The sequence below is a fragment of the Alligator mississippiensis genome, chromosome 5 (genome assembly GCF_030867095.1).
Source record: "Alligator mississippiensis isolate rAllMis1 chromosome 5, rAllMis1, whole genome shotgun sequence".
NCBI lineage: Eukaryota > Metazoa > Chordata > Crocodylia > Alligatoridae > Alligator > Alligator mississippiensis.
This window is the reverse complement of record NC_081828.1, coordinates 39,043,745-39,069,334: the sequence shown is the minus strand read 5'-3', so window position 1 is coordinate 39,069,334 and position 25,590 is coordinate 39,043,745. Positions and strand designations below refer to the sequence as shown.

The 25,590-nt window shown below is 51.4% G+C and overlaps 2 protein-coding genes across 2 annotated transcripts; both read left to right on the top strand.

Annotated features, from left to right (window-relative positions):
• Positions 1-834: 834 nt before the first annotated feature.
• Positions 835-8,939, top strand: LOC106737540 (T-cell-interacting, activating receptor on myeloid cells protein 1). The gene is made up of 5 exons (XM_014604148.3): positions 835-3,120; positions 3,497-3,532; positions 4,884-5,162; positions 6,146-6,436; positions 7,611-8,939. The coding sequence occupies exons 1-5, from the start codon at positions 3,090-3,092 to the stop codon at positions 7,703-7,705; spliced, it is 732 nt and encodes a 243-aa protein (XP_014459634.1). The 5' UTR covers positions 835-3,089; the 3' UTR covers positions 7,706-8,939.
• Positions 8,940-15,307: 6,368 nt separating this feature from the next.
• LOC132250685 (immunoglobulin superfamily member 1-like) lies at positions 15,308-23,973 on the top strand. Its single transcript, XM_059727653.1, has 6 exons — positions 15,308-15,593; positions 20,511-20,618; positions 21,202-21,229; positions 21,472-21,506; positions 21,828-21,865; positions 22,327-23,973. The coding sequence occupies exons 1-6, from the start codon at positions 15,308-15,310 to the stop codon at positions 22,483-22,485; spliced, it is 654 nt and encodes a 217-aa protein (XP_059583636.1). The 3' UTR covers positions 22,486-23,973.
• Positions 23,974-25,590: the final 1,617 nt, after the last annotated feature.

Sequence of the window (25,590 nt, the reverse complement as noted above, 5' to 3'; positions counted from 1 at the left end):
ATTATCCTGGCGCATGTCTGCAAGGGGCCAGCAGGGGAGGTTGTGCTTAGGGGCAACCAACATGGGTTCATTAGAGGCAGGTCCTGTCAGACCAACCTGGTGGCCTTCTATGACCAGGTCACAAAATCCTTAGATGCAGGGGTAGCAGTGGACGTAGTCTTTCTGGACTTCAGGAAGGCCTTTGACACTGTCTCTCACCCCAGTCTCATTAAAAAACTAGGGGACTGTGGTGTCGACACCTACACAGTCAAATGGGTCGCTAACTGGCTGGAGGGCCGCACCCAGAGAGTGGTGGTGGATGGGTCATTTTCAACCTGGAGGGATGTGGGCAGTGGGGTCCCCTAGGGCTCGGTCCTCGGACCTGCGCTGTTCAACATCTTCATCAGTGACTTGGACGAGGGGGTAAAAAGCACCCTATTCAAATTTGCTGATGACACTAAGATGTGGGGGGAAGTGGGCATGCTAGAAGGGAGGAATAGGCTGCAATTGGACCTAGACAGGTTACAGGGGTGGGCAGGTGAGAACAGGATGGGTTTCAACACTGACAAGTGCAAGGTGCTGCACCTGGGGAGGAAGAACCAGCAGCACACCTACATGCTGGGGAACTCCCTTCTTGTCAGTGCAGAGGCAGAGAAGGATCTTGGAGTCATTATTGATGCCAAAATGGACATGGGCCGACAGTGTGGGGACGCGGTCAGGAAGGCCAACCACACCTTGTCATGCATCTGCAGATGCATCTCGAGCAGGTCCAAGGAGGTGATCCTCCCCCTCTGTGCGGCACTGGTCAGGCTGCAGCTGGAGTACTGCATCCAGTTCTGGGCGCCGCACTTCAGGAGAAATGTGGATAGCATTGAGAGGTTTCAGAGGAGGGCCACCCACATGATCAGGGGGCAGTAGGGCAGGCCCTACGAGGAGAGGCTAAGGGATCTGAACCTGTTCAGCCTCCACAAGAGAAGGCTGAGGGGGGGAATCTAGTGGCCATTTACAAACTAGTCAGAGGGGACCAGCAGGTATTGGGGGAGTCCCTGTTCCCCCAAGCACTACCAGGAGCGACAAGAAATAACAGTCACAAGCTGGCAGAGGGTAGATTCAGAATAGACATCAGGAGGCGCTACTTCACAGACAGGGCGGCTAGGATCTGGAACCAGCTTCCAAGAGAAGTGGTGCTGGCTCCTACCCTGGGGGTCTTTAAGAGGAGGTTAGACAAACACCTCGCTGAGGTCGTTTGACCCCAGTACTTTTTCCTGCCATGGCAGGGGGTCGGACTTGATGATCTGGTTAGGTCCCTTCTGACCCTACCAACTATGAAACTATGAAACTATGATTGGGCTTGAAGGAGGAAGGACTGAGAGGATGGAGGAAGAGAGAGCGGGTCTTTCCTATATTTCCTCCTTCACAGAGGCATTGTGGGAGGGGTCGTTTTCTCTCCAAAAACTGCTGGCTGAGTGGGTCTGCTGTGACCAAAGAGGCCTGAACTTGGCAGCAGCACCCCCATACATGGGATGAAGAGATGGGGAGTGGATGGAGGGATTATTTATTGGAGGAAGCTGAAGTGAAAATGTGAGGGGAGGGAGGCTGGGCTTGAGGGATTTTTGTCATGTCCAGCATCATGCCACTACAGCTCCCTAAACCTCCTCTCTGTCCCTCAAACCCCACACCTTTTGCCTCTGTACCCCTTCTCCCTCACTGCCTTCCTCACCCCACCATGTTCCCCTTTCTCCTTCAGAGTGGTCCCCTCACAACCCATGTGGCCATGTGCCAGAGGGCAGCCTGGCACCAGCCTGAGTGGAAGCAGTGGGATTCAGCGACCACCTTTACAAGGGGCTGCCCAGAGAAAAGAATACAGAGAGGAGCAAGGGAGCCTTCACTAACTGTGGCTGGGAGGAACCAGACTGAAGAAGGAGGAAGGGATTTGGGGGCAAACACTGCAAAGGACTGGACTTGAATGGGGGTAGGCCAAGAAGAGAGTTTGAAGGGACATAGGCTGCCCCAGTCCACCTTGGAGAGACCAGGCAGGAGGGCAGGAGAGTATCTCACTAAAACCCCTGCTGAGTATGGGGAGCATTGTGGGGGTTGTGGAGCCATGGAGAGGGGACTCCATGCCCTCTAATGTCAGTGATATTTACAGGGTTGATTCACTCAGAAACATGCAGGGGGAAGCCCACTTTCCTGGGGGAACTGTTGTTGCACCCCAAAACCTGGCCACAGTCCAGCCTCTAGCCACTCTCAGCCAGTCTTTCCCTTCAGCTCTTAATCCCTCGGATGCCCACTGGTTTCATCTTCCTTTTATATGCTCTCCAACAAGCAGGAAAGGAATGGGGCCAGATGTCAGGGACTTGGAAAGAGGGGAGCAACAGGTATGGCAAGAGCTGCGCATCCCAAGGTGTGGAAGCAGTCTGGGAGTGTGTCTTCAGGGCCAGGGTGCCATCACAATGTCATTCCACCATTTCCAGGGTGGGTTTCCAATTCATTCACATGCCCAGAAACCCTAGCACAGTTGGAAGGTGGGGTCTCTTTTCTTCAAATCTCACTGCACTTGTAAGAACAAGGCCTGTAAATATTTCCCAACACTTTCCTGATGCTCTGCTCAGGACCTTGTTTAATTCATAGACTGTTTTTCACATGTGGACACCAGAACTAGTTACATCAAGTCCAGTTTTGCCAGCCTGGTGGGATATAAAAATCCAGCATTAGACCCTTAGATACAAATCTCAAGAGGAGTTTAGAAATCAAGAACTGATTAAAATGAAGGTGTAAGCCCCAGAGCTAAAGGCCCTGGCAGAGTGCCTCTTGTAACTCCCTAGCTATCTCCTCCCCCTGCAGGGTGGGGCTGGCAGATCATTGTCAGCATGGGTTTGTGCACAGTGGTAAGGGCCTATAGGAAACTGCATGATGGCATATGATTTCCTGGACGTTGCAGAGATGTTTTTGGATATTGCCTGGAGATTAGATGTACTCACGGAGTGATAAAGACATTGCTGGTTCCAAGAAGTGCCTCCACAGCCATACTCCTTTGTGGTGCCCTAGGGTATCACACTCAGTGGAGCTGTGGACCAAGGAGGCAGTGACAGCCCCTCACTGCCCTCGATATGTTGTCTGCTATCACCAACCTCCTCCTTGGTGAGTATGGGAGAAGGCCATGACATGTGTCCATGGGGATTTGACACCAGGGCATGTGTCCATGGGGGTTTTGAGATTAGAATATACACCCATGGGGGAATCTAAGACTGGGGTGTTGCCTGTGGTTTGAAATGAGGATGCTTACTGTGTGGAGGGAGGTTGAAGATGTGAGGCCAGGGTATGTGATCTCACTGCTGGAGGGCTGTTCTAGGCAGTGCAGGGCTCAGACTTCATAGTCGCCTGCAGGAGCCCCTGAATTGTGTTCCCATACCTCTTAGAACAGTATCCATGCAGCACCACCAGGCAACTGGGGATTCAGAAGGGAAAGGGAATATTTTCTCTTAGTCTGGTTGCTAACAAGCTGTCTTTTTTCCAGGATGCTGGGTGGCCAAGGAAAGCGGAGTGTTTAGAGGTAAATTACAGCAGGATGGAAGCATTGGGGAGGGCAGTCTCTGGGAAGGGCACATGGACAGGTACAGGGGCAGGAAAAAGTTCACCCAAATCTTGAATCTTAACCCATGGACTGACCCCACAGGAGCTGAGATCAGGATCTGGTGCCTGGATTCCCTGTAGTCCCAGGGATCTTTTTTTCCTTCTTTCTCAATGTTTATCCAGATGTGGATTTAATCTACCTTGACTTTAGCAAGGCTTTTGACACTGTCTCTCACAAAATGCTCATTGACAAGCTAAGGAACTACAGACAAGATGAAAGTTCTGTAAGGTGGATACATGACTTGTTGGAGTATTGTGCTTAATGACTAGTCACCAATGGCTTAATGTCTAGCTGGGAGGACGTATCAAGTGGGGCTCCTCAGGGGTCTGTCTTGGGTCTGCTATTGTTTAATATTTTCATTAATGATTTGGATGATGGGATTCAGTGCACATCTAGTGAATCTGTGCATGACCCTAGGTGGGTGGAGTTGCAGATACTCTGGAGAGTTGGGCTAGGATCCAGAATGAATAGACTAGATGCATGGTCCACAACCAGTCAGGTGAGATTCAGCAAGGATAAGTGCAAATTCCTGCACTTGGAATGAAATAATTGCATTCATAGATATAGACTGGGGAATGACTGGCTAGGCTGCAGTACTGCAGAGAAGGACTTGGGGCTTACAATGGATCATAACTGAATGTGAGCTAATAGTATAGTCAAAAAGCCAACAGTGTACTGGGTTGTATTAACAGGTGCCAAGTTTTGGGCCCCACACTTCAAGAAGGATGTGGATTATTTGGGAAAGAATCTAGCACAGAATAACAGAAATGATTAGGGGCAAGGAAGGCAAGACTTATGAAGAAAGGCTGGAACTTAGTTATTTAGTCTGGAAAAGAGAAGACTGAGGGGGGGATTTGATAACAGTCTTCAAATACCTGAAGGGCAATGACAGAAAGGAGGGAGATGGGCTTTTCTTTGTGGCTGAAGGGACCAGGACTAGGAGCAATGGCTTCAAGCTGCAGCAGGGGAAATTTAAACTGGAGATTAGGAGGAATTTTCTGATTGTCAGGGTAGTCAAGAATTGAGACAGACTGCCTAGGGAAACCGTGGAATCTCCATCTTTGGAAGTTTTCCAGAGGCACATGGCTAGGATGGTTCAGTCAGGGATGATATTACCTTGAGCAGGGGGCTGAGCTACATGACCTTGTGCGGTCCCCTCCAGCCCCATTCTCTTATGATCCTATTATCTGGGAGCTAAGGAATGGGTTAACAGTTAAATGGAGCTAGGCCCATGTTTCCCCCATCTAACTTCTGTTTCTTTGTGATGCAGAGCTCCCAGCACCCAAAATCTCCATCTCTGTGAACCCCAGCAAGGTGATAACTCTGGGAGGAAATGCCACCATCCGGTGTGAATGTCAGTGTGCAAGAAAAAAGTTAATTCTTTGTAAGAATGATATCCCCCTCCGGAATCTGTGGTTTAAGAATAAGAACGAATTCAACATCGGCAATGCTGACCTGGGGGACGGAGGGGACTATAGCTGTCAATATTGGCCTAAAACTAAACAAGGAACCCTGGTGAAAAGTGAGCACTTGAAGATCTTTGTGGCAGGTGAGGCATTCCCACTCCCAGCCTCACATCAGCCAAGCCCACAGGGTCCTTGCACTGATGGGCTGATGCTCAGAGCCAGGCTTTTTCCTGAGCCCTGGGACACAGAAGAGGACCTGTGCAGCTGAGGGGCAGGGATGGAGGCAGTGGTGGGGTTCCCCAGCCAGAGGAGAGCAGCAACCCCTGTAGAGTTTCCAACACAAAACAGAGGAACTCCCTGGGTATAGCTCGGTTCTGGTGGTCAGAGACTAGAGCAAGACCAGGCACCTTGATTCATATCCTGATTCCAGCACAGACTATAGGAGCGACCTTGGGCAAGTCATATAACCATGTTGTGCATCAGTTTCCCTATCTGTGCGACTGACTCCAAGCCCCCTGTGTGCTAATCAGCCAGACCCCAAATCCCACCAGAGGCCAGACATGGACCAGGAGTGTTGAGTTGCTCTCCCCTGCTATGTCCCACTACACCTCTAGTTTCCCTACTCCTGAGCTGTGCTGACACTTCAGGTTCTGCTGTACACATATAACACAGCCCTGCCCCACTGGTCAGCCTGTGTGAGGTTTTGTATACCTGCCCTTAGAGCAGCAACTCCTGGCCCCTTTGTGGACAGGTCAGTGGGCTGGGTGGGTCTATGGACCTGACCTGGAGCAGGTGAAAAAGGGTGCCACCAGACTAGATGGACCCATGGGTCTGATCCCTGGTGGCAGACCAGGCTAGACTGATGCTGGACTAGCTAGCCCCATTTGGTGCATGAAGTGTTCCTATGGCAGTAGGTATGAATTCTCCATTTTTTGGGGATGGGTCAGTTTTGGGCTAAGCTCAGGGGAAGCTCGAGGCCCTTGGGAAAAGTATGTGGAAACATTTTTCCTTTGGCCCCTCTCTCTGTTCTGTCACTGACACCCAACTTGTTGGGGGAGAAGTGGGTTGGGGGGGGCGGGGGCGCGCTGAGGTCTGTGTCTCACTGCTTATCTGCTTCCCCCTGCAGACCCCAGGTATCCGATACCCAGCATCAATTTCAGTCCAAAAAGGAAGCTCACCATAGGGGAAAACGTGACCATCCAGTGCCTGGGTGGGTCCCAGGATGTGGAGTTTTTCTTCTACAAGGATGGAAACATGACCCTGCTTCAACCCATGGCGTCAGCTGGGAACATGACTGAGCTGTTTATCAGGAGCGTGCGGCAAGCAGATGGAGGGAGATACCAGTGCTTTTATCAAAAGAAATTAGAACCATTTGTCTGTTCATATCACAGTTATCCCATGCAGCTGGTGGTGATAGGTGAGGGGCTCTGTGTTCCTATCCGCAGCTTCACCCGCAGCTGGACCCTCAAGGGATGTCCATGCTGATGGGAAGAGGCTCAGAACCAGGCTCTGGAGCCCAGCAGCGAGGCCGTGTCACTGAGGACTCGGGTTTAAGTCACGGCTGGAGTTGGGTATTTCCTATCCAGATGGTGCAGGAGCTCCTATAGCTCCAGAGCAGAGACTGGGTGTGGTCCAGAGCAGGACTTTCTCAGGGGCATGGTCATGGGGCTGCTCTAGGGATGCAGTCAGTTCTCAGGGGCTGCTGAGCTAGGATCTCCCTCAGACTTACTGGTGACAATATATGTGGAGTCATGGAGGGGCTCAATCACCAAGTCAGCATTTCAATCCCTTCACTCTGCTTGCTGGCTGTGGGGGATACTGGGGATCCTTGGGCCTTTTGCTATTGGCCTGGAGCTAAGGTCTTTTACTATCCCATAAAGATAAAGATGAATGAATGAATGAATGAATGAATGAATGAATGAGCGCCTGGACAGAGAGAGATGGGGCTGGAAGCCTGTGGGAGGACACAGGTCAGGGAGAGTTGGGAGTGCTTGTTGACTGCAGAAAGACTGAGGGAGGCTCAGACTATAGGGGACCATTGTTCTCCCAGTCTGACTGCTTGTTAACAGCCATAAAATGTCTCCTAGGTCCAGATGTGGCCTGGTCTATATGGAAACTGGGACTGAAATCACCATGTTGGGTACAAGTCACTTTGCAGGTGTCTGGGTGCTGATTTGTGTGTGGACATGAGGAGTTCAGGATGGGAGCACTTGCCTTTGAGCCCTGTAAATATGGTGACAAAGAGCATCCAGCTATTTAGAAATCAGACATTTTATTTGGAATTGGAGCCTTCTTTCCTGTCTAAACTTACTTTGAAATGACCCTGTGCATAGATATCCCCACACTTCATGGGTCTGTTCCCTATTTCCCAGCAGGGAGAGCTGGACACACAGTCTATGTCTGCAGGACTGGGTTGCATAGGCAGCCTGTGGCCCTGGGGGCACTGAGCCAGACATGGGTCACTGGGTTGTGTCCTGTTCCTAGGGAGGCAGGTTGGAAGCCCCTATAGGCCTGACCATGCTCATTCCCCCTCACAGCCCCATGGAAGCAGTTGCTGAGTGATTATCTCCTTTCTACTCTGTTACTCCCAGATTATACCAACGGTAACATCTTCCGACTGACCCTGAGCGTCTTGATCCTGCTTTTCCTGGTACTGATCATAGCTGAGGCCGTGTACAGCTGGTAGAGGGGAGGGCTGTATCCAAGCTCACATCTGTCTATAAGCACCTACTCACCCAGACCCTGCTACACCCTGATGGAGCCAGCGCTTGGGAAGGGCAATGGAGTCACCATAAGCCGTAGCACTGTGACACCAAGTTGTAAGGCACAGCCAGAAGAACTAGTGAACCGAGCCTGTCTGACCACATCCCTCACTGGCCTCCATATATCCGCTGGGGGCTGTGATGGCACAGGGATGGTGACAGGGATGGAGAAGACCTTTGTGAATGGGTTACACCAATGGAAGCTGTGTGCCATCAGGATGCCCTGTGGGGAGAGGTCTGAGTGCCCCCATGGGGGCTCAGACTTCAAGGACATGGGGCACCCTGGGTGCTGCACTCCAGCACAGGTTCTGACCTGCCCCTGTGCCCTCTGGAAAAGCCTCAGTACAGCCAGACCACAGAAGACGTGGGAATGTAGTGCAGCAGTCTGAAGGCTCTTAGGGATCATTCATGCTGCCTCCAGCACAGACCACGGCACCACCTGTTCTAATGTCCATTCCTGGCCTGACTCCCTCCACAGCTTCTGCCCCCATGGGCTGCACTCAGCCACAGTAGCAGAGTGCAGCCACACTGCCAGCTCTCCCAATTCTCCCAGTCTCATGAGATCTGTTGCTTCTAGTAAAGACTCAAATCTTGGAGTCCTGAGAGTCCAGGAAAACTTTGGCTCTGGTTTCAAATCCAGATTCTGTTTTAAGTCCACATGGCTGAGAAGAAACCTCCCCAAAGGTTTCCTCCCCTTCCCTCAAAGGGCTATGAGAGCAGGCAGGGAAATATATAATTAAAATCACAGGAATTAGAGTTCAGTCTCATGATTTTTGATGGCTCCAGAATTGCAGCACTGTAGGGGGAGGATATGATCATGAGGAAAGCACTGGGGTTGGGCTCAGGACTCTGGGATTCACTGTCTGGCTCAGGAACAGTCTTGCTGTGTGACTCTGGGCAAGACTTTTCATTTCTCTGGGTCTCCATTTCCTCTGTGTGCAATGGGGAGAAGAGCCCCTCCTCAGTGCGTTCAGGTTGGGAGTACCTCGGAGCAGGTGCTCTGTCTGTGCGTGCAGCAAGTTCTAGTCTGTATTTCCCAGCTGCTGCTTCTCATGCCATGGAAGAGATGTTGCTTCCCCGCCAAGAGCCCCTTGGCAGGACTGTCTCCCCAGTCCACAGAGGCTGGCCATGCTTCTTCCAGGCAGCAGGATGTCCTCTCTGGAGGATGACATACATGAGTGGAAGGAGCCTCCAGGGTGCTTGGTGTGCCTGTCACTTTAAGAGGGAAAGAGGCTCTATGAGGAGCAGCCTGCAGATGTGGTAGGGGCTAATTAGAGTCACCTGATTAGAGTGACTTGAAGCATATAAGCCTGTGGCCTGAGCTAGTCATGCAGTCTAGTTCTGAAAGCCATGGAGAGAGGAGCTTGTGGGTATCAGGGCTCTTGGGTAATATCTGAGCTGGGGTAAGCAACTCTGGAGCTTTGAAGAAAGAGCTAAGGGGAGGAGGAGCTCCCAGTAGACCTGGGAACTGGGTCTGGAAGGACAAAAAGGCCTGGGAGGTAGGGCTAGCAAGCCTGGAGAGGGGTGGGAGAGAGTAGAGGGCTGGGAAGCAAGGAGGGCTAGCATAGGCAACATGTAGGGGGTGCATGTGTACCCCCTGAGAGCACTGGTGCTCCCTGACAGTGAATGCTCTCAGTTTAGGCAATGGGCAGGGGGGGCAGAGAGAGCACTGGTGCACTCCCTGAGAAGTGCCACCGGTAATTCCAAGCTTGGCATCTGGCCATGGGGGACCCCTGGTAAGCAATCGGCTGCAGGGAGCGCTTTCCCCCTCCCCCGGATGCTGCTTGCAGTTGGACCTTGCTCGGCTTGCCTTCACTGCAGTGTCAGTGTGGCTGCCTGTGGGTGGTCCCTGCTTGCTGCTGCCATGCCCCTGCTGTCACCACTGCAGCTACTGCCTACAGGTGGTCACCATACACTGCACGCCCCCCCAGCCTCAGGAGGCATCGCCTATGAGGGCCAGGGTGCTCACGATCTCAAGTGGCCTGAGAGTGGAGATAGGCTCTAGGGAGACTGAAGGTTGGGGACCATTGCTGGTGAGCAAGGGGGGTTAGCAGACCTGTGCCTGGAAAGGGGTGTAGATGAGGCGAAGGAGCCCAGAGATTAGGAGCAGGGGCCTTAATCCCGGTATGGGTGGAGATAGGAGCCTGAGAGGACAGGATGTGGTGCCTAGGAGAAGCCCTCAGAGGTGGAATGAGGAGGAGCCCTCTGAATGGGGAGTGAGGGCTGGAATGCTGTGCTCGGGAGTAGCTGGGGGAGGTCAAGTGCCCTGGGGGAGAAGGCAGGCCAGGGACTTGCACTTGGGAATAGCTGAGCTAGTTGAAGTGGCTGGGCAGGGAGGCCTGCTCACAGGGACTGAGGCCATGGCCCAAGGGGGCTGATGATGGATAACATCTGTGATGCCTAGGCAGGGTGGTATCAGGGATGTTTGGAGCCACGTTAGAAGCCCTTGAGGCAAAGTAGAGACACCTAAATACCAATGTGGGATTGGGGATCCCTGGGGCAGCTTCTTCAAAAGATCTAACAACAACAAGTTGTGGCAGGGGAGGGGGAAGCAAACCAGAAGACTGAGGACAGAGCAAGGGGCTGAGGAGCCACCAGGGTGAGCTGTGGGCTACACCTGGAATGAGTGCTGGTTAATGGCCATCTAGCCCAGACCCCTGTAATGGCCTCCTCTGCCGTCTAGCCCCCAGGGACATTTGTCCCTGTTCCCCTCGCCACAGTGCAGTCATTCTGGGTGTCCATAGCTGGGGACAGGGGATATCTTGTTTCTTGGGATGCTGAAGGTGTGACCTAGGGGCAGATGCATGAATTCCTGTGCCAGCTCTGTGTCCCCATCCCTCAAGTCTTGGAATATGGAGAGCTCCCCTGCTGCTCCTGAATTGAGGGTGCTGCCTGCATCTATGGGGAGCCCAGAGCCTGCGAGGATCCAGGTTCTGCACAGAAACTCCCTCAGTAAGTAACCACTTCCCTGCACATTCCTACCTCCCCCCTACCCCACACCCTGTATCCAGCCTCCTGTGCACATGAACAGAGCTTCCACCCCTTGGAAAGAAAGTAATGGCACTGCTTGCCCTCACTGTGCCCCAATTCCCCCACAATCCTCCAGAACATCCCAGCAGCCCCACATCTTCTCCTGTATCCCCACACACTTCCCTCTAACCTCACAGCATGTCCTCTGAGCCAACCAGGCTTTTCCACCCCCACTCTCATGGCCTCCCATCCTTCATGTCCCAGGGTTGGAAGATCCTGTAGTTCCTCAGCTTTTCCCACCAGAGAGGCAGACCTTGGGTTGGGCATGTTTAGGGCCCCAATGAGTGTGAATGTGGAACTGAGCTATGGCTGCAGCTGCAGGCTGACATGGCAACCTCAGTGTGTTTCTTCATAGTGGAGATAACAGTTTCTCAGTAATCTTCTGGTCTATTGTGGTCAGAACAAATTCAGGCCTTTGCACGCTCCAGCAAACTGCATTTCCTTTCAAAGCTGCTTCCCACCCCCATAGCTGTATGCCAGAGTGAGAGAAGGAAGGGTACTCCCAGTCCCATATTCAAGTTGTCCATTGACACCTTCAGAGCTGTTAACTGGGAATGTGTCCCAGCCTGACCTCTTCCCACAGACCCACTGCCTGTAGGATCCCTGCCTACTTGGAGTACTAGATGAGCCCAGGGAAAGGCATCAGTCCCCCTTAAGACCCTGGATTGGACGGTAGCTTTCCATGTGCTAGAAGGAATTTATTTTTCTTATGCAGCTCTTGCCCTGGAGCATGAGGGTCAAGTGGCTTAGGAAAGCGTATTCTCAGGTAGTGACACCAGAGAGGTTGTCTAGCTGCTGGCTAAGAAATATGAGACTGAGAGAGTTGGAGGGATGATTAGAAACAGGGTGAAAATGTAAAAGTGGAAGGGAGGGATTTTGTATCTGATGCCTGGCTCTTTACCTGGGCACAGACCATAATTCCTTTGCCTCTGGGAGAAGATCCCTATCTAGTAGGCTAAAGCAGAGGGCAGAGAGTCAGGATTCATGAGTTCTGGGCCATCTCCTAAAGAGGAGTAGCTTTTCAAGTTGGAGCAGAAGGAAGGGTTCAGAGCAGAGCCAGAACTCCCAGAGCATCATCACCTCATTGCTAATTACCCATCCTGTTCCCTGGGGAGCAGGTCTCACAACTTGGATGTGAGACCTCCATGTTCCCCTCCTGCTGCCCCCCCCTTCCCTTGTCCTTTGCCCTATTCTTTCCATTCACGCTTGCATCCTCCTCCTTGCCCAACTTGTGCCCAAAGTCTGTCTATCTTTCCTCCTCTCCCCCAGTAGTCTCTAGCCTTTGGCTGCCCTTTGCTCCCATGGCATCTCCTTACCCTCACATCTTGAGCCGGTGTCTTCCCCTGCCAAAGGATAGTGCTGCTTTCATTTTGGTAGGAAACAATCCTCTACCCCAGACACTCTGAGAAGGCATCAACAGAACAGGCTGCTCTGCCCTGGATCCTGTTTAGTTGCTCAGCCTACTTTTCAGGGATGGACTCTAGAACTCCAGCAGCAAGTTCAGCTTTACACCATCCAGGAGACTAGATATCAGGCATTAGACCCTCCTTATAGACATCAGAGCCCATATAGCAACAAGATGCATTAGCAACACCCTCTCCTGACCTGCTTTTAAAAATGTGCCAGGTACCATGTGCCTCAGTCTGCGTAGAGCCTGGAATAGTCCCTAAAAGAGCTACAAACTGCCGAGTGTAACCCATATAGTGACATTGCCTAAGTCTGCCCAAGCCCTGAGCCTACTTCTTGGACAGAAATGACTGGCCCAAAGACAACAGATGCAGCAAAGCCTGCCTGAGTGTGTAGATCCTAAGCCAAACACTGTGAAAGGTATTAAGTTTCTGGAGTGCAGTTGACACACGACTGTTCTTGCTGGTGGACAGGAAGCCTGAGTCAACAGCTCAGAGGTGTGCATCTCACTGCATGACCCCTATAGCTATACAACAGCTAGTCCTGACAACCCACAAGCCACCCTCCTCCCATACTGAGTAGTTCAGGTTGGGGTTGAGGGCTCCCTGCCAGACTTGTGTGGTACCCACAAAGGTGCAGGGCTAGCATTAGCAATGTAAAGAGAAGTGCTTGCTGGGCCTTGCAAGGACCTTGGTAGATGTTGTCTGGAGATGACAAAACCTCTGGTGCCTAGAAACTCCTCTCCAGCCTCACTTCTGCTTTTGGGGATCATTGGGACATCGGGCTCAGTGGAGTGAGTGTGAGTGTAACCCCACGCTCTTCTCAGCATGTTATCTGCCGTCACTGTCCTCCTTCTTGGTAAGTATTGGTGATAACCAGGGTGTGTAGCCATGGGGATATCCGAGACCAGAATGTGTACACGTGGTGGGGATCTGAGATGAAGGTGTGTACCCAGGAGGGGATACGAGATCAAGGTATGTGGCCAGAGGGCATATGAAATGAGGAGCATTACCCTGAGAAAACAAGGGGAAGGTCTGAGACCAGGGTATGGGATCCCTTTGTTTGAGGGCTGGTTCAGACAGTGGTGGGTCAGACCCATACTCCCCAGACAGGAACCCCTGAATCAGGTTCTCTTCCCAATGAGAACAAGATCCACTTGGCAGCATCTGGGGACTTGGAAGGGAAAGTGAATCATTTGCTCTGAGCTCTAGTCACTGTAGCAGAAAGCCCCCTTTTCTTCTTGCCTGCATTTGCTCTCCCCTCTTTGAATATGTTTTTCCTCTTCTGCCTTTTCTTCCTTCCTCTTTCTTTCACTTTAAGATAAGGAATTGTGTTTTAAAATTTGTATGTGTGCATTTTGTATCTCCCCTTGTATTTTGGTATTTTTATCTATTTGTGTGCCATGGCATTACTTTTGTAGCTTATATTTTATGCCTCGCCTTTCAACTTTCAAGTATAAATGTGTTTAGTAACAATGTTAACAAGGGCAAGAGTCAAACTGTCGCTTCCCTGTATCAGGCGGGCCCCTGAAAGAGGAGTGAATCAGTGATTGAATGCATAACACAGTAGCAGACAGCAATTAACACCTAGGGAAACCGCAGATCAACCAAGGGAAGAAATCAATAGAAGACAATGTAACAACCGGGAAATCTCTAAACGTCACTGTTCAAGGGCTAGAAGCACTGGTCTGAGTTAATCAATGCCGTGGACCAACTTTTGGGATGAATATCTCCAGATCAACCGCTCCCAGAGTCATATTCAAAATTCATCAATGGACTCCCAAACCTGCACGTACATGTGGACGACCCCTGGGGCTGACAGATGCCATCCAGTAGCCACCAAGGGGGAAGTCCCATGAGGGTCAAAGACCCCTGGATTGGGCAAACCTGAAAACTGGGGAGTCACCAAAGTCTGCCAAGGACAGATAAAAAGCAGTGAAAAGTGACCCTCAGCGGCGCCCTCTTGATCTCCAACTTGACCAGCACCTGACCTGTCTAGCCAGAAGGACCAGCTGGCGACTCCCTTTTGGAAGATAAAACCACTCTGAAAGAAGCCTCGATGGCAGACTCCAGCACCTGTGGGATACATATACCTGACTCTTGTAGTGTGTGTGTGTGTGTGTGTGTGTGTGTGTGTGTGTGTGTGTGGACCAGCCCCAAGGTTTATGATTTAACTTCATTACAGTGTTTCGATCCGCCTAATAAACCAGAATTTTAAGGATCTTGAGTTGGACATTTGTAGCCAACATCACTAACAAGCTGTTTTGTTTCTAGGCTGCTGGCTGTCCAGGCAGAGTAGGGTGTCAGGACGTGAGTATCAGCAGGGCAAGGTTTCTGGGGAAAGGGCAGGCTTTGAGAAGGGACCAGGGATGGGACCATGGAAAATTCACCTAAACCCTGATCTACCCCGCGCCCTGCTACAGTTGGTGGGAGACTGGACTGACTTCTTGAGAGCTGAGAGTAGAACTCGGTACCCATGTTCCCTGTTGTCCCAGGGATCTCCTCAGTACGTGTTTCTAGGACTATGCTGACTTCCTAAGTTTCCCCGGCTTTGCAACTTTTTCCGAGTCCCCTCTACTGTAATTGGGCAGATTTGACACCAAAAACGGAGCCAGGCACAGACCATGAAGTTGCATTCCTGTCCACTGCTATGGCCCTCTAGAGCCCTGAGTTGCCAAACTCTGATATGTGCTGACACTGCATGGCAGGCTGGAGACAATATGGTGTGGCCCTGCCACATCACCCTGCATGTGCCAGGCCTTCAGGACCTGCTGCTAGAGTAGTAGGCCCTGGCTTCTTTGGAGCAGAATAGTGGGCTGGGTGGGTCAGCAGGTCTGCTGTGAAGCAGGTTAAGTGGGCCCATGTGTTCAATCCTCTGTGTCAGGACAAAGTAAGGGAATAATGGGCTGACTGCCCCCATTGGGTGCATGGAGGTAGCTGAATGCTCCAGGTTTCATGGTTGGGCCAGAGTGGGTTCAAGCTCAGGGGAAGCTCACTCCAACTCACTGATCCTCCTTGGTCATGCCACAGAGCAGGGAATGGAGCCAGGATTTATGTCTCACTGCCTAACTCCCTCCCACTGCAGAGACCATGTACCCCAAACCCAACATCTCAGTGAGCCCCAGTACCATTGTTGGCCTGGGGGCAGATGTGACCATCCAGTGTCAGGGTGGGTACCAGAACATGATGTTCCTTCTGCACAGAGTTGGAAACTCATCCTCGGTACAAGATGCAGAGCCTTCTGGGAAAGTGGCTGAGTTTCATATCAATAAGGTGACACGAAGAGACAGAGGAAACTACAGCTGCCAGTATCGCAATAGATCAGCACCATTCATCCCATCGCATCCCAGTGACCCTGTGCAACTGGTGGTGAGAGGTGAGGGGCCTAGCTCAGCAGTTCTGCTTCCAGACCCACCTAAAGATGTCCTTTGTGAGGCGCTAGTACTCTGAACTACGCTCTGCTGCCCTGAGAAGTGGGATTCTGATGAGGAGTTGTCTGGCCAGACTGAGGATAGGGATTGCCATAGTGCTGGGGCAGAATGATGGGGGTAATCTCTGCTCTAATCCACTAGAGCCCATGATCCCTGAGAGCTGGTGATTGAACCCAGGTGCCCTGAGCTTGTTTCCTCTGCATTAACCACTCCCCCAAATTCCTGAGCTGTACCAACACCCCTGGCCATACGGTAGACATTGTGGTACAGCCCTGAATGTACCAGATGTTCAGTACCTGGCCTTAGAGTAAGAGGTTGTCAAAGGCATCTGTGTTAGTAGGTAGGATTTGGGGCAGAATCAGTTTGAGTCTAAGGTCCAGACAAGATCTAGGCACTGGGCAAAAGCATCTGATATTTTTCCTCCAAACCTGTCCTGTGCCTTGTCACTCTGGCATGGCTGGAGCAGAATGATATTGCCTGCCAAGGTCTGGATCTTACTGAATATCTCTCATTGCAGAGTTGACCTACAACAAACCCAACATCTCAGCGATTCCCAGCTGGATGATTCCCCTTGGCACAGCTGTGACCATCCAGTGTTGGGCCTGGAAGCAGAATATACACTTCTTTCTGTACAAAGATACAGATTCAATTCCGTTGCAACAAATGGACAGTGCTAACAGCCATGGGGTGGCCATGTTCTCCATTGGCAGTGTGACACAAGCAGATGCAGGCAGCTACCGGTGCTTTTATCACAAAAAGTCTTGAAGTGTTCATCTGGTCATATCTCAGTGATTCCATGGAACTGGTGGTAAGAGGTGAGAGGCCCCATTTAGCATCTATGCTTCCAGCCCAGCCCTAGGGGGCCTCAAGAAATCAGTGGCAGAGATGGGGTAAAACCCAGGAGTCTTGACTTGCAGCTCCTCTGCCTTAGCTCGCTAGACAACAAATCTCTTTTCATACAACCCGAAAAACCTTCACCCTCTCAGCTGTAGCCAACAGCTCCCCACTGCCACATGTTCCTGAGGTCTGCCATTTTCTGACATGCTACAGACACAGTATGGCAAAGCCCAGCCCCACCCCCCCGATTCAGTGCCCCATCGGCGCTCTTCCCTGGAACAGCAGGTCAGGGAAGTAGCTTGGGAGAGCAGGGGAAGGACTTACTGGGCTAGATAACCTTATGGGTTTGAATGGCTGTGGGAAGACTGGGTAGGGAGATAAAGAGCTGGAAGTCCTGCAGGGCACCTAAGACAGTACATAGCACTGCTTCAGGCTTTGAGGCTGAGCCAATTTTCATTCACGTTTAGGGGAAGCTCTAGGGACTTGGCAAAAAGCATCTGGAACAAAGTTTGTCTCGACCCCTCTCTCTGCCCCATCACTGACTGTCTGTGTTGTGACTGGGGTGGAGTAACTAGCTTGAGTTCTGTGTCTCACTGCTTATCTCCCTTCCACTGCAGAGCTCATACTCCCCAAAGCCAGCATCTCTCTAAGCCCAAACAGGATGGGGGCCCTGGGGCAATCCTTGGGGTTTCTGGGTGGGCCCCAGGACATGTTGTTCTTCCTGTACAAAGATGGAAACCCAACCCTGCTGCATCCCATCAAGTCTGCTGGGGAGGTAGCAGAGTTTCGCATCCCAAGTGTGAGAGAAGCAGACAGAGGGAACTACCAGTGCCTGTATCCGTGGAAACAAGAACTGTTCACCTGGTCTTATCTTAAGTGACCTCATGGAGTTGGTGGTGAGAGGTCAGAGGCACAGCTCAGTGTCCCAATTCATAGCTGGCATCATTTGGGCCCTTGAGGGCCCTCTGCCCTGATGGTCTGGACACTTAGAGCACAGCAGAGGGAATTCTTGGCTGGAGACTGAGTCTCCTGGAGGATTAGCAGTCTCCATAGGTTGAGGCAGAAGGAAGGAGAACTCCTGCCTCAAGGGGAGCCACTCAGGGGGAAGCCTTTCCCATGGGGCTGCTTCCCAGGCCTGTGGCTGATTTGTGGACGGGATGCATACAGGTGTCATGACCCAGTGACTCCTCCTTTGGGTTATGAATTCTGAAAAGCAGGCTGACTCACTCAGGGAACTGATGGGCAGGATTCCCTGGGAGGCCAGTCTTGGGGGGGGGGGGAGAAGAGTCCAGGAGACTCTGTACTGTAAAGAAACCATACTGAGGGTACAGGAACGAATCATCATGTTGTGCAGGAAGACTAGCAAGTATGGTAGAAGACCAGCTTAGCTTCACAGGGAACTCTTCAGTGAGATAAAACACAAAAAGGAAGCTTATAAGAAGTGGAAACGTGGACAAACAACTAGGGAAGAATATAAGAGTATTGCTCGGGCATGCAGGGGTGAAATGAGGAAGGTCAAAGTGCAAGTGGAGTTGCAGCTACCAAGGGATACGAAGGGTAACAAAAAACGTTCCTACAAATATGTCAGCATTCAGAGGAAGGTCAGGGAAATGTGGGCCTTTTATTAAATGGAAGACACAACCTAGTGACAGGATGCAGAGAAGGCCAAAGTGCTTGTGATGGGCTAGCTGGTAGTGATTTAGCCCAGGGGTTTTGAAAGGGTAAAAGATGATTGGAGGGCTTGGGATTCCCTTTCCTCGCTAATCAGGCCCCAGAGACTCACCCTCCATGTCTCCTGATTTGGCCCCTTGGATCACCTGGAGGGGGATAAAAGGGGCAGCACAGCTGAATCAGGAGAGACAGCAAGGGACCACAAGGAAGGAGTTTCAAAGAGCTGGGCCAGCGGGGTGGGAGTAGTTGCCCCAGAAGAGCCTACAGGAGTGGGACCTGCAGGCAGCAACTGAACCCTCAGCAGCGCGGTGTGTGGCTGGCAGGAGAGGCTCCCTGCTAGGGCTCCAGGATCCCCTATGAGAGGCTGTGGCCAGCAGGAGAGGTTCCCCAGCTTCAGCAAGGATCTGAGCAGTGACCTGAGAGGTTCCCAGCTCGGCTTCCAGCTCTTCCAATAAGAGGCCAGGCAGCTCAACATGAGGCAGGGGCTCCTGGAAGGTCAAGACCCCTAGCAGCTTGGAGCAGTACCAGCACTGGTGGCTGTGAGGTAGAGTTTCTGCCTACCCTGTGGGAGATCTGAGTCTAAGTCTCAGCTGGGTTGAATTGAAGTGATAGGGAGAAATTCTTGTTGCAGTGGAAAGGAGTCATTATGTTTTCCCTCTTTTCCCCCCTTCCAGGTACCTAGGCCCTATGTTCCTTGTTACTTGACATTTTGTATTTTGTGCCTTTTATATTTCACCAACCAGTATTGTTTGTTCTGCTGTTTGTGTTTTATATTTTGTTAACACTGTCTTTTGTCAACTGGATGAATATGTCTATGATTGTAAGTGTCTAACCTTTATTGAATCCTGCCCCCTCAGGGTGTTGTAGCGTCCCCTATACCCCCTGGTTTATACATGTTATGTTCTCAGTACTGTTCTCTCATTAAAAGGTATATAGTTAAGCCCCCATTAGTGATCTGGCTCTGCTCTATAGGGGGAGGAGGGTCCCTACACCTCCCACAGTGCTTGTGTACCTGCTCTGATCCCTTCAATTGGACAGGGGGTACCTCTTGGAGTACCTCCCGGGTTACATACTCAGTGCCTTTTGCAATACTGGGCTGTATTGGTAGGTGTGTTGCTAGCAGATTGAGGGAAGTGATTATTCCCCTCTATTCAGCACTGGTGAGGCCACATCTGGAGTACTGCATTCAGTTTTGGGCCCCCACAACAGGAAGGATATAGACAAATTAGAATGTGTCCAGCAGAGGAGGGATTTAATATCAGCCTTCAGCTCCCTGAAGGGTGGTTCCAAAGAGGCTGTAGCTAGAATGTTCTCAGTGGTGACATAACGGAACAAGGAGCAATGGTCTCAAGTTACAGCAAGGGAAGTTTAGGTTAGATATTAGGAAAAACTTTCTCATGAGGAGGGCAGTAAAGCACTGGAACAGGTAACCCAGAGAGGTTGTGGAATCTCCACAGAATCATAGAAAATTAAGGTTGGAAGGGACCTCAGACCCCATGCTCAAAGCAGGACTGTCTCCAGCTATATCATCGCAGCCAAGACTTTGTCTAGCTTGGTTTTAAAAACCTCCAAGGACACAGATTTCTAAAACATCCTTGGAGGTTTTTAAGACCAGGCTAGACAAAGCCTTGCCTGGGATGATATAGTTGGGGGTGGTCCTGCTTTGAGCAGGGGGTTAGATTTGATTTTCTGAGTTCCCTTCCAACCCTAATTTTCTATGATTCTATGATAAATGATAGGAGCACTTGGGGAGACCTGTGCTAGGTCTACGACTCTCTGTAGCCAGATGCCAGCTACCCTCGACCAAGACTGTGCCAGAAACTCAGCCCTGTGGGAAACCCTATTTTCCTGTCTGTCTCCTCACTCTCATATTTCCAATTAGGAGAACCCCTTTTCATCCTCTTGAACTAGCCCTGGTTTAGCACATGTGTAATTTCCAGTGCTCAGTCCAGGCCCCACTAGATGAGTATCTTGGCCCCACATCAGGTCACTTGCTGTGATTCCAGTATCAGGCAGGTAAATGATCTGAGGCAACTGGGGAATTTCTAGGGGAATGGCAGGACCTAGGAGTCCAGGCTGTGGGCTTCAGGGCAAGCTGGGTGAAGGGAGCTCTCAGGCCCTTGGTGCCACTTCTAAGTGCTCCATCATACCCTTTTGGCACTGGGTGCAATCCCTGCTGACCACAGTTACCTAGAATTCCCTCTGCTCCTGCTCCCCTGACACAATGTTTTGGAGCAGCCTGCACACCTCCCAGTACATTGTGTTTCTGCGTCCAGGGGTCTCCAGCTCCATTAGGCACCCTGTGGGCTTTAGGCAGTTGCTTCTAAAACTCACGCCCAGTCCTTGTTTCTCAGAACCAACAGCAGCACCAGTTTTGACCACAATTGTTGTCATCACGGTGGTGTGCCTGGTTGTCCTCCTTCTACTTGTTGCCTTCACCTGCTACAGAAAAGCCCAAGGAAGTAAGTATCCCTGTCCAGCAAGGGAAGGACTAAATCTGCTGCTAAGCAGGCCCAAAACAGGTCATGGCTTGGATGGCAACAGACAGACAAACCTGGGTGGGATGTGCCCTGCCCCTTCCCTCCTCTCCCCCACCAAATCAGTCTTGATGCCAATATGTTTCTAGTGGTACTTTATTACAGTAAGTGTTGAGAGTGACTACTGACTAGTGGCTGCTGGGCGGCAGGAGTCCCTGTATAACCAGCTGCTGGCACTGGGCACCCAAGTCCTGTGGGTTCCATGGGAGTGACTGGCCTGTGGATCAAGCTCATTATAACAATCTTCACCTAATGGGTCCCTCAGGGATGGGAGAAGAATCCTGGAGTTTTCTAGCTCATCCCCAGCTGTTCTTGTCCTGTGCTGCTGTCTCCTCCTGGACATTCCTGGGGGCAGCATGTTCCAGCCCAGCCACCCTATGGGGATCCAGGCTCAGCCCCTGAAAGTGCGAGGGCTATTCTCTCCCTGTACTCTCATCTTTCTTGCCCTCTCTGGGGCACAGGGGTATCTGGAGCAGATCAACTCATGGAGGATTCTCTGTCTTTGCAGGGAAAAATCAGGCACTAACATGGAGAAGGTAGGGATCCTGGATACGCTCTCCTCCTGTCTTCCATCACCCTTAGATTTGTCCATGTTCTATGGGAAGGGAGTAGAGTCTAGTGGGATACAGCAGGGGTGCTGGGACCCAGGACACTTGGATTCTCTCGGGTCTCTTGGAGAGGAGAGTGGGGTCTAGTGGATTAGAGCAGGGGGCCTGGGAGCTGGTACTCCTGGGCTCTGTTATTTACACTCTCTCTCTCTCTCTCTCTCTCTCTGTAGTGAGTTGATGCCTCCTGCCACACAGGACCACATCTGTGAGTGACATGTACTGGGGAGCTGTAGGTGGGAGTGGCACATGTCTCCTGATGGGGCAGTATTCCATGGGGCAACATCCTGAATAGGAGGTGTTACCCAAATCCTTTTGACTTGGGTGCCGTTGAGGCCCATGTCCCCTTGCCTTAGTTTCCTCCTCTGGAAACTTCAGCTAATAACTCTACCCCTTGGGGGAAGGCTGGTTAATCAAAGGTTGACTCCAGGCTCCGGGGATGGGGCTGGCGAGACCTGGACCTGAGCCTTGACCTAAACTGGCGGGGACCAACCACCTCCCACCTCATCAAAGTGTCTTTGTCCCACAGACTCCTTGGGCAGTGACAGGAACTGGATGGATTCCCCAGTAAGTGTCCCCCTGCAATGTCCCAATGTCCTTTTGCTTCTAGCCTCTCACCCAGCTTCCAGTGTTCCCAGCTGCCCCAGGCAGGCTCTGATAGTCCCACCTGTCCCTGGCTATACCGAACGGAGCACAGTCCTAATACATGCTCACTTATCTCTATCAGGGTGCTAATGCCTCTTTCCCTCCCCTCTCCTCTCCCCTTCCATCAGCAACCTAGAAATGAGAAGCCAGAGCTGGGGTCAGAAGTGGGGTTCCCTAGGGATCATACTCACTGCAGCCACTTGTTTGAGGCTTGCAGAAGGCTGGTGGCGAGGGGAGGGCTGGCCCTTAATTCTGTGCTTTGTGGGTTGGGGACTGGACTGAACTGTCCTCCTAGGATTCCCACCTGCCAGGCTGTCAGAATGTGGCTGTGTGGGCATGCACAGGACAGCACCCAGCAATCATCTCTCCCTTGTCACATGCAGAAGCCTGAGAGTCCCAGCGCCAATGGAATCATATACAACAAAATGAACAGCAAAGTGTTCAATGCCCAGCGGAGGATCCCACCTTCCAGCCAGTCTGTCATATACACTGCAGTCAGGGTAATACAGGAGGCTCACAGGGAGAGCTCCTCTGCACAATAACCCACAAGTACCCCTGCACAGTAACCCCAGAATGCCTCTGTTCTCTCAAAGTGCGAGCTTGTCCAGGACTATAATAAAGGGGTCACCATGGGTTTATGTGGGTTACTGTCCTTCCTGCTCCATCTGTGGAAGGAGCTCCCCACTCATGTGTGACCCAGGTGAATAAAGCAGCATGCTCTCTCCTGCCAGCCTGACTGGAGACTGTTATTTTTACTGAGCAGTGTGGCCCCTTCACAAAGGCAGTGGCAAGGATGAGGTGAGACATGTTGGAGCTCCCCTGTGTCAACCAGCCCCACCTGGAAGGATCAGGGATGGTCACAGATGGACAGGAAAGAGGACAAATGGGAGTCCAACGGCAGAGCTGGCTCCATTTCTTCTGATGTGTGGAGCCAGCAACATGTGGGAGACTGCCCTGGCATCAGGCAGGAGGGGAGAGTAAAGCTTTTTGGGCCAAAGCCATCCTTTCCAGGCTGGGATGGATAAGTAAGCTGCTCACACACAAAGCCAGGACTTTCCTGGCACAGCCAGAGAGCTGAGTCCAAAGGATGTGGGCTGTGCCAGGTATCTCTATATTTCCAGGTCCCAGTCGCTATTGAACTGGGCCCTTTTGAGGGTCTGTTTACACCACGGCAGCAGAGAGCTTGGTTTTACCACAGAGGCAATATACCCTAACTGCTTGCTTCTGCTTTGCCCACATCCACCCTGAAAATGAGACAGTGTGGACATCCTGGGACCTTCCCATGCAGCTTCCCTTGAGCATACTGAAAGCCCAGGGTTAAGGCTGGCACTGTGATTTGTGTTTTGTAATATTTCTACAACAAAGATGCATGCTTCAATTTCCCTGACTTCAATGGTATGTTGTTATAGAATGGGGAAGAATGGGTTAACGTTTGATGGACTACTGGGAATGAAGGTGGGTCTCTGCACATAACTGTTACAGCTGCTCAGAGTGGACTGGTATGCTGCATGAAGACACATGGGAGTCCCACTGAATTCAGGCCCCAGCACCTGGAGGTACCCTGCCACCTGTGGCACCTGAGAGAGACCCTGGAGAAGCTCCAGGAAGAGAATAGCTTGAAAAACAGACTTGCAGATACCCAAGGGAGGACACAGACCAGGTCTCTAGCAAAGGCAGCCTGACCTCTGACTGATTTGAAATCTGCTTTAAGATTTGACCTAGAGCTTCTGACGTAAGGACTCTGTCTCCTTAGTTGCAATAAATGTTATCTTTGTTAGGAAGGGCTGCCTGTCTCACTGCACGTGACTTTTAAGAGTCTTCTTTCCCCTTAAAAAGGTAAAATCCTTCCCCAGATGTTGAGTCAGCTCATAAAGTGGGAGAGAAGAGGGCTCTGGAGTTAGTCCAACAGGTGCAGGGACTTGAAGGCCACAATTCCCTTGTAGAGTTACATAAAAGCCCAGAGCCTCGAGCAGAAACCACCTGGAGAAGCTGAACCCAGGAGAAGACATAGTTTTTATAGGAATGTCCCAGTCAAGAGATCCTACAAAACTTCCAGACCAGGAGATTTGGGAATATTGGGCTACTAGTTTCACCAGTAACTCCAGACTCCCAGGCACACTGGCTCAGCCCTCCCCAAATAGTCTTCTGTCTTCAAATCCTAAAGCATCCACATGAAGAACTGAGTATGGCTTATATGCAATTCCCCCTCCCCCCTGCCTTCTCATACCTCTGAGAGAATTTATGGCTAATAGAAGTCAGTTGCTTAAAGGTTGCCCACTGTGACCATTCAATGTTGGACTTTTGAGAATCTCCATTATCTTCCCCTTCCTGAACACTCCAGCCCCACTGAGCCCTGAAGACCAGCCCCAGTGACCAGCCCCAGAGGAGGGGCCGTCACTGCTCCACAGTGGATCTCTGGGGAAGGCTGTCTCCCCAGGCCCCAGGGGCTGTGTTCCCTTTCCAGGCAGCTAATACACAAGACTGGAAGGGAAACTCCTGTGCCATGGAGTGCAGTCCCCTGCAATGACTCAATGCCCTCATGCCCTTCAGGGCTGTACAGCAGGATCTAGGTGTCCACAGCTGGGAGGAGGGGATTCTGTGCCCCTCTGGATGTGGTCTCTGGAGAGCTGTGGGGAGCTGGTTTACTATCGCCAAAACCCACTAACCAGGTATGTAGCTCAGTCAGGCACAATGCTGGAGCAGGTGAATCAGCTCCTATGCCACCTTGCAGTATCTCCCAGTACCAGAGCCCTTGAAAAAGTAGGGAATGAGGGCCTGCCGTTTTAGCTGAGGTCAGCCTTAGTTCCCTTTGAGAACAACATGAGATGGTGGCCATGTTTTTTAGGGGCAGCTGTGTTGAGAGGCTAGGGGATGCAGGGAGGGGACACAACGGTGGATGGGACAATGGGTGTGAGGGGACATAGGCCTCGGGAGAGACAGGGGAAAGGGATAGGATTTTATTCTAGAGCTCATTCTCTATGTGGTTCCTTGGGATTGCTGGTCTGTGCCCTCCTTCCAAATCTCCCCTCTGCTTCTTTTGTGTCTTAATCTCAATATCCTGTTGGTGAAGGGAGCTCAGCTTCTTGTGAGCTCTGTACAGGGCAGCTGAACTAAGAGACTTTCTTTCTGGGGAGTGGGCATTATGCAGGGGGAGATAAAACGTTTCCTTTGGGGTGCTGGCTCTGATCTGAATCCTTTCTTTCTGCTCTAAGCAGAGATCCCATTCCCCTCCTGAAGCCAGGAAGAGAACACAAGAGTCCTGGATCCCAGTTTCACATTTTCTCTCAGCCCTTTCCTTTTGTTTCAAACCCATTGCTTTCATGTTTAGAAATCAGATTCTACATATATCCCTCCCCTTTCTAGCCCTTGTCAGGGAGAGGTGGTATCCACAGCCCCTCAGCCCTGCCTCTGCTATATGGTCCTGAGCTAAATGTAGTGTTGCTATTTGTGAATGATGTACCCCAGGTCTTTCAATCCTCATGCTTCAGGGTGGGAGCTGGGCCGAGCTGGGGTGAGAAAGGAAACTCCCTACACCTCCATGGAAAAGTACTGTTCAGTGTAATGCATTAACAGGAACCAATGCCCTGCTCTGGGTTGCTGTGATGCACTAGGCCAGGCTTGTCCAACATACAGCCCGTGGGCCACCA

Coding starts and splice junctions, on each gene's coding strand:
- LOC106737540 (XM_014604148.3), top strand. CDS start 3,090: ATGTTGTCTGCTATCACCAACCTCCTCCTTG. Junction 3,121..3,496: donor TATCACCAACCTCCTCCTTG/GTGAGTATGGGA, acceptor TCTTTTTTCCAG/GATGCTGGGTGGCCAAGGAA. Junction 5,163..6,145: donor CTTGAAGATCTTTGTGGCAG/GTGAGGCATTCC, acceptor TTCCCCCTGCAG/ACCCCAGGTATCCGATACCC.
- LOC132250685 (XM_059727653.1), top strand. CDS start 15,308: ATGTACCCCAAACCCAACATCTCAGTGAGCCCCAGTACCATTGTTGGC. Junction 21,507..21,827: donor TGCCACACAGGACCACATCT/GTGAGTGACATG, acceptor TTTGTCCCACAG/ACTCCTTGGGCAGTGACAGG. Junction 21,866..22,326: donor GGAACTGGATGGATTCCCCA/GTAAGTGTCCCC, acceptor TGTCACATGCAG/AAGCCTGAGAGTCCCAGCGC.